The sequence below is a fragment of the Toxorhynchites rutilus genome, chromosome 1, assembly GCF_029784135.1.
Source record: "Toxorhynchites rutilus septentrionalis strain SRP chromosome 1, ASM2978413v1, whole genome shotgun sequence".
In the NCBI taxonomy this organism is placed as follows: domain Eukaryota; kingdom Metazoa; phylum Arthropoda; class Insecta; order Diptera; family Culicidae; genus Toxorhynchites; species Toxorhynchites rutilus.
The window spans coordinates 25926109-25934749 of record NC_073744.1 but is presented as its reverse complement, the minus strand read 5'-3'; the positions used below and the strand labels follow the sequence as shown (position 1 = coordinate 25934749).

Sequence of the window (8641 nt, the reverse complement as noted above, 5' to 3'; positions counted from 1 at the left end):
AACAAGAGTGATCCTGGACGAGTTTTGGGACCACCTTCTTCCCATTCGTTGCGATTGTCTTAGTTAGTCTATGTTTCCATCCAGTCTTCATTCATGCTTACTATAGTGTTTAGTTGAAAATCTTTCAGGATTTGTAAATGCCCTGTGAGATCTCCTTCTAGAAAATGTTTTATACGTTTCAGCCTAAAGGTGGCCGTACACTGTTTGCCCGGAGGTCAAATATTTGTTATTTTTTGACAGATAAGGTTTAATTTGATATTTGTACAAACACTATTTTGTTTGCCACTCTTCAATTTTCAACAGTAGTAAACAATATCAAACACCGAACATGGAAAAAATCAACTGAAATATTCAAGGTAACCTAACCATGTACCGACAGGTTCGAAGAACAGACTGAAAAAATATTTTAGGCATCCAATAATTGAATACCCTATTCTTGGTAGCCATGCAACCTATCTTCAATAAAATACCCCCTGAAGTCAATATTCTTTTATACGCCGACGATGTGATCCTTATAGTCAAAGACAAAAATCACAGTGCAATACGGAAGCATCTAAGGAAGGGTGTTAAAGCCGCCACCGATTGGGCATTGAGCGTCGGTTTTGCCATCGCTCCAACCAAATCCAAGCTGTTACATGCCTGTTTCCAACAGCACCGAAAACGAGGACGAGCCATTAAAATAAACGACGCGCCAATACCACGAGTGAGAAAAATAAAAATTCTCGGAATCCTTGTCGACGCAAAGCTCAACTTCAAACAACACCTAAACTCTATCAAAAATAGTTGCAGTAGAAGAATACAAATCCTGCGAATCCTAGGTCGCCGATTGAAAAGAAGTAGTCGATCTACTCTGTTAAAAGTGGGCTCAGCGTTGATCATCTCCAAGCTGTTTTTCGGATTAGGACTCACTAGTCTTAACGTAGATGATATTGAACGAATTCTTGGACCAACATACAACGAGGTAGTGCGCCAATCCTCTGGTGTATTTATAACCAGCCCAATCAGCTCTATCATGGCTGAGGCGGGATGCCTTCCGTTTCGACTAGCACTAACTCAACGCCTGTCGAAACTGGCAGTGCGCCTCCTAGAAAACAATCCGGAAGCAATCGACTATCCGGTGGTTGAACGATCAGTAGAACTACTTCAACAATCTACAGGATTTATATTTCCGAAGGTAAGCTGCATCCAACGAGCTAGTGATAGACCATGGCATGCTCAACCACCGAAAATCGATAACCAACTAAGAAACGCAATCAAAGCTGGCACAATAAAAAACATCGTTCTGCCACAGTTTCAAGAGTTTATCGCGAATCGTTATAACTCTTTCACTCACGTTTTCACTGACGGCTCTAAAGACGGAAACTCCACTGGTGCTGGAGTGGCTATAGGTAGGGAAAATTATAGCTACTGTTTACCAAGTATCTGCAGCGTTTTCTCCGCGGAAGCATTCGCCTTGAACGTTGGTTTGTCAAAAACGGGTGAGGAACTAAACACACTGGTACTGACAGATTCTGCTAGTTGCCTCGATGCTTTACATGGTGGGCGATCGAAACACCCATGGATCCAATCTGTTGAAAAACTGATCGGAAACCGAAATGTCCAATTCAGCTGGATTCCAGGGCATTCTGGTATTCCGGGAAACGAACAAGCAGATCACTTAGCCAAACAAGGATTAACAGAAACTCAACTTGACATCCCAATACCAGCCCAAGATGTCACACATGCTATCAAAAGTAACATCTGGCAGGCGTGGGAACTGGAATGGAACCGAAGCCGAGTACAACTCAGGCAAATCAAAAACACACCTGGAAAATACCCGGATCGCACGTGCGCTTCCGATCAGCGTATCTTATCACGAATACGAATAGGGCATACTCGTCTCACTCACTCCCATCTGCTAAAACACAACCCTCCACCGATTTGTACATGTTGTGGAATACGACTAACAGTGCAACACATTCTAATTGATTGCAGAGCATTCGCCCAAACACGCAGTGCTTGCGGGATCAACGGAACTTTAGCTGATATCCTAGCGTACAATCCACAGAAAGAAGAATTAGTTATTAAATTCCTCAAAGACAGCAACTTGTATAACGAAATTTAACCGAAAACAATGTTAAGTCACGTTATGTAATTATCTTTCAAAGCGACACGAATGCCATAGTAATGGTAAAGTGTCTTTAATAAACAAAACAAAAAAAAAATAATTGAATATTTGCTTGTCGTGTTTTGTGTAGAATATATTTGATCAGTACACGTTGACCAAATTTTATCTGTCAAAAAGAGTCAAATATTTGGCTTCGGTCAAACAGTGTATGAGCACCCTAAGGGGCTGTCCACATACCACGTGGACAGAAAAAGCACGATTTTAAACTCCCCCCTCCCCCTCCGTGGACAAGCGTGGACATTTTCATACCCCTCCCCCTGTTGTCCACGTGGACATTTTTCTTGATTTTATTAGAATAATTCGGGAAATAACTGAATTGCGCATGAATTAAATTTTAATTCCATTTAAGTTTATTTTGTTTCAAATTTTACTTGCTGAACCCTGCCACGTTTGCCGTGGCTCATTGGTTTTTTATGACAGAAAAATGAGTAGTAAAACAAAGCAAATATTCCATATGAGTTTAATTTTGAAATACTTGTATGTTTTTTGTTCATTGTTTTTGAAAGGCTTTAAACTTTGCAGTTCATTCGTCTCTAATTAAAATACTTGTAATACTTTGTTTTTCTATTATCTGGTTTGTCAACACGGAAACGCACAATATCCAGTTGAACAATCCGCATCCGAAAATAAATTACAAAATTCCAAGGATTGATCTTGAGCAAAGCCAATCGAATAAAATTAAATAGATTTAAAATCACTATCAGATACAATTTAAGCTCACGATTTTTGAACACATGCAAAGAATTGTGTTACTGTCACATAGAATACATATTCAATACTAGAAAGTTAATTTACCTACACAGATTTATTTCAGAAGTGTGCTTATTTCATCTGGAAATCTTGAAGCTTCTTGAGGCGTTGGCAGTAGCAACAACAATTTTTGAAGTGGCTCGTATCTTGTGTTATAATATGAGCTCCATCAGAGCTCGAGTTTTTGAAGCGCACAAAAACGAACAGAACGATTTTATATACATATACTCTTTTTCTATCATTTAAAAAGAATTTCAAAAAAAAGAAAAGATAAAGTAGGAAGCATGTACTGATATCTATAGATCCTCACTTGACAAAGGATGAGGAGTAAAAGGTCGAAATTTTTCAGAGATTTCGGAACGCCTGAATCTTCGATATAAATGATGACATTAAGATAAAAAATACAGCATTTTCAAGCTACAAATTTCTAGTGTGTGATGTGTATATGTGTTGTAGATAAAATACTTTGCAAGAAAAGATAACGCGTTTATAGTTTGTTTTCAAAGTTTCTCTAGATTTTGAGAATATATGCTTAAAAGCAATCCAATCAACATGATTATTTCGCGTCCATTTTATTCATAGAGAGTTTCAGTAGAACTATTTACTACAGAGGTATTCTCTATCGAATGAAAAATTATCCCTTGATTTCGAATTAAGAATATTTCATGAAATAATGAACGCACAGCAAATCGATGGTCAAATCTACTTATCGCAATCTTGGAAATATTTAATACATGGTCCAGTTGATGCTTTGACGAATGCATTATTTTATAACAGAGTTATAGCGTTTCAAAGATCACTCAAAACATTTTCGACATTTCGCCACAGGAAATGTCGGTTCATTCACACAATCAATTCACTTTTAGTCATCAGCGCAATAGAAACCTTTTCCGCAATAGTTTCAAAGGGTACTAATACCTTATTAAAAATATTTTCAATATCTATATATATTTTTTTATTTTTCAACTGCTTATTGACCATCCTGCATTGCGTGTCTAGATAGCTTCCAAAATGCTCGTGGGGAAAAAAAATCAAAAAACTCACGACTCAATAATTTTTTACTAATCTTGCACGATAAGTTATTTGTATTGCTCTTTAGTTTTCCTCCACTTAAATCCTTATTAAAACGTCACAGTTTACCAGAGAGCAATTCAACGCCAAATTAATCCTCCGCTGCCCCGATCCTCCCCATTTTATTGAAATTTCGTTCATTTTTTCCAAAAATGGCCCTGAAGCCTGTTGCCCGATTGAAACATTTTTTTTGAGAAATTCATTAACCTTCTATTATTTTTTTTTATAAATGTTCAAACTATTGAGAAAACTTTCTCATAAATTGAATAAAATATCGAAAACTATTATATCTGTTTAAAATAATATTATTATATATAGGTTATTAGGTAGCTGATCCGAAAAATTTGAAGAGATAGGGGATCATAAAAAATCTTCCACGCTGATGATCAAATCTTAACTACGAAAGAATTATTGAACTTTTCCTTGAGACCGGTTTTTTGCCTTAAAATGACTGAACTGAAAAGTCAAAAAGTGCGCACGATGCTTTCATTTGAGGAAAACTTGCATAAAAATTATGTTGTGAACACATTTAAATTAGTGGAAGATAACAAGAAGGATAATAGTGTGGTGTCAAGGAAGGAACTGTAGAGTGGTTGGAGAGCTTCAATATGGCTGATAGAAACAATCCAGTTTATCATGCATTTTTGGGAAATTAATTAAAAACACAAAATTTGAAGTTGGTTCCTTACATTTAAAAGTTGATCCTGGGTTCTATTAATTTTACAATTGCATTCTATGCAAAATTTTCTTATCTTTCAAATGAACAGTATAATTATTCTAAGGAGCGTACTTTCTAAATTAGAGTCAGTTCAAGACATAAAATTAGACTTAACAAAAATTCAACAATGTCCTAGTTGAGAATTGACTACATGCGTAGGATTTTTTCATCAAATATGATCCTCTATCACCTCCTGAAATATTCTATAATTTATCAGAACACTGGCTCAACGACTAGTGATGCATAGACAATCTCCTGCAAATGTAAATATTTATTCCTAGAAATTAATGGAATGAAAATACTTTGGGAATATGATTTTACACGCAATTCTGTATGAAAAACTATACAGACGTTATTATCATATATTGTTCTCGAGATATAACAAAACGTATAGAAAATTATAATTGATAAAAATCATTTACGCATATCATGGAATCTCAACCATTATGGAATCGTTTAATTTTTATAGTTTTGGCTATGAGGGCTATGCATACCCCGTAACTATAAAAGTTCGATCATAGGAAATAGTTGGTCATTCACAATTTACGTGAGATATTTTTATAATACAGATTTCACTGAAGAAGATCCATGATATGAGAGAAAATATATGAACGTTTGCCTGGGCAGCACTCTCAGGCTTCTCAATCCGTTTATTGATAAATACGGAGAGAAAATTCTTCCTGTCCACGTGGACTCAGTCTATACCCCCTCTCCCCTCTCCGTGGACAAGAGTGGACATTTTCTTACCCCCTACCCTCCCTAAAGTTGTCCACGTGGTATGTGGACAGCCCCTAAGAGCACCTTTTTCCGCTTCAAGTTGCACATATTGGTGCAAGGGTAGAAGGTATAAAAGAGCATATAGGGCTTTGGAAGGTGCGCTAGGTATTGCTCCAGTTATTGATAAGCATGCCAGACGTTGTAGTTTATCGAGCTTTTTCTGAGCTGATATTTGTGTAGTTTTAGGCCACCACACTAGCGAAGCATATGTTAGACTGGGTCTCACAATTGCCGAGTAAATCCAGTGAATCATTCTCGGTTTTAGTCCCCACTTTTTCCCGAATATACTACTACAACTCCAGAGAGCACTCCTCACTCGTTTCTCGTCCGGGTTTTGGATCTGAATTTACGATGCTAGAAAAACGGTCATGGCTATAAGATATGGTATGGCGACGACGCCCACGAAAAAGTCGATCTCAAGGTCTTCGCTGATTCACGTCAGCGTCTGGGTGTAGCTATATGGCTTGGCCTCGACAAGAGCCGCTGTGTCCATCTGCTTAAAGGACAACTTATCGAATTCGGAGGCTACGAGTTCTGTGACGGTGAATTTATAAGGGATTCGTGGGGAATCTTACAAATATCTCGGATTGTGACGAGTGGCGCAAAGTGGTCAAAGTTGGAGTTTTTTGAAAATCGAAAAATCACCCAAGGGGGAGAAAGGAAATCGGGGTTTTCGAAAAAAAAATTTGATGTCAAATGTGTTAAAATTGCATGAAACGTCGGGATCTAGTGTCATCTCGAAAAAAAATTTTTGTCAAAAATCGGCACTCTGGGACTCATTTTTTTCGGAATACGAAACGAAAAGTATGGTTTTGGGTGCCAATAAAAATAGTTATCTCGATTTTTCATTCGGAACTCACTACGAAATATTGATCGCACGATTATATGTCCTATGCTAAATATTAGCTCATTCGGACTTTACTGGTGTCACAAACGTTAAAATTTGAGTTTTTTTGAGAAACGAAAAATCACCGAAAATCGAGGTTTTAAAAAAAATTGAAGCCAAATGTCTTAAAATTGCATTACTCGTCAAGATTTACAGTTATCTCGAAAGATTTTTTTTTTTAATGTTTTTTTGGCGCTTGGCTTTCGTCTAAACAATCGATTTTTGAAAAAAATAATTTTTTATATAACTGTAAATTTCAACGTGTCATGCAATTTCAAAACATCAAAATTCTTTTTAACAACTCGGATTTCCGGTGATTTTTCAGGTTTCAAAAAACTCAAATTTTAACGTCTGCGTCACCAGTAAATGAAGTCCGAATGAGCTAATATTTTGCATAGGGTATATTATTGTGCAAATCAACATTTCTTAGCAAGTTCCGATTGAAAAACCGACATAACTATTTTTATCGGCACCCTAAACCATACTTTTCGTTTCGCATGCCGAAGAAAAAGTCCCAGAGTGCGGATTTTTGACAAAAAAAAATTTCGAGATGACACTAGATCTCGACGTTTCATGCCATTTTAAGACATTTGGTATAAATTTTTTTTTTCGAAAACCCCGATTTCCTTTACTACCCCCTTGGATAATTTTTCGATTTTCAAAAAACTCAAACTTTGACCGCTTTGCGCCACTCTCCCTTTAGTCCGATTGAGCTGAAATTTGGCATAGGGTGTTTTTTCGAGGTGGTGAACATTTTGTATAGTTTTTGACATTTTAGGGTCGATTTTTTCCCATACATTCATTGGCACCCTAGTGTACAGTCAATCATCTTCTCGTCTCCACATATCCAATAGAAAACACTTAATATGAAAAAAAGAAAATTAATTGTAAAAACCTGCCAAATAAAGTAACGCTTCTATTGAAGAAAACAATTGTTGTACAGTTATACCTCGATATAAGGCAACTTACCCACATTCCGTTTTGCCTGCCAAGATCGGGTCGATGAAATGTCAACAATCGACCTCAAATGCCACCTTGCAATCGAGTTATCGACCTTTCATATGCATTCATCGAACAACTTGACGCCACTTTTTCGCCAACATGTGCAAGGCGCCGACCTGCTTGCAGCGCTGCTTTCAGCACTGCTTGCTGCTTGTTTGTATTGGTTTGTTATTGAAAATGAAAAGGAAATACATTGATCGATTTTAAACATTTTATTGAAAAAAAAAATAATAAAAATCCATGTATAATAAAAATAAGGTATATAATGGAATCGGTGCATCCGGGTTGTCTGGATTGACGATTCAAATCCGACTGAGTACATTGATGAATACCTCCTTGCCCTTGATGACACAGATATGTGGCTGAGGAGGATTCTTCAATGTGCGTGAAGCACGGGATCTCCGATGGGGAAAATTGCTCGAAATACTATCGATGGCCAGGTCCTGCTGCGGTTGCTGTTGATGCTGTTCCCCGGAATAGCACCCTGGACTTAAAGGATACTGCTGCGGGAAAGCTGATGCTGTTGGCTGGTGTGACAGAAGTGGAAATAAGCAATGTGGTGATGAGGGAAATCATCTTTCTCATTCGCCGATTGATTGAGTCGGATGTATTCATAGCTGAAACAAAATAAAATGATTAGTAAGTGAAAAGCAGAAATGAATTCCCTACTCACCAGTTGTATGATCCGGATAAAAATGCGAACGTTCGCTTACCTCGCCTATTTTCATTCTACTATACAACGGAATCAGTGCATTCGGGTTCCTCCGGGGTGGTAATTCAGCTGAGCAAGTTGATAAATACCTTCTTGTCGTTGAGTTTTCGTGTCTGAAGAGGATTTTTGAATGTGCGCGAAGCACGGAACCTCTAATGGGGAAAGTTCTTCGCAATACCATACCATGGTCAAATTCTGCTGCTGCTGCTGTTGATGCTGTCCCCCGGCATTGCCAACAGGGGTTGGAGGTTACTGATGCAGGAAAACGGATGTTGTTGGCTGCTGTGATAGAAGTGGAAATCCGCACTGTGGTGATGGGAGAAATCATCTTTCTCACTTACCGATTGATGGAAGCAAACGAGTCGAATGTATTCATAGCTGATAAGACAAGATAAAATAATTAATAATTAAAAAGCCGAAATATATTTAATACTCACCAGTTGTATGATCCATTTGTTTTTGTTTGAGATGACAGTTTAGCGGAGTGGAATAAGTGCGATTCACATACAACATACACGTCACGTTCACGTCCCGTCACGTCACGATGCGTCAATGATT

The 8641-nt window shown here is 37.6% G+C and overlaps 1 protein-coding gene and 1 long non-coding RNA gene across 2 annotated transcripts; one reads left to right on the top strand and one right to left on the bottom strand.

The window, feature by feature from the left end:
- The first annotated feature begins 445 nt into the window (after positions 1-445).
- On the top strand, positions 446-2104 carry LOC129779995 (uncharacterized). Its single transcript, XM_055787830.1, has one exon. It carries the CDS (start codon positions 446-448, stop codon positions 2102-2104), a length of 1659 nt encoding a protein of 552 aa, XP_055643805.1.
- A 5508-nt stretch (positions 2105-7612) lies between these two features.
- LOC129777003 (uncharacterized) lies at positions 7613-8641 on the bottom strand. Its single transcript, XR_008743189.1, has 3 exons — positions 8521-8641; positions 8045-8461; positions 7613-7988 (listed from the first exon to the last, which is right to left on the bottom strand). It is a non-coding gene; the product is annotated as an uncharacterized LOC129777003 (long non-coding RNA).

Coding starts and splice junctions, on each gene's coding strand:
- LOC129779995 (XM_055787830.1), top strand. CDS start 446: ATGCAACCTATCTTCAATAAAATACCCCCTGAAGTCAATATTCTTTTA.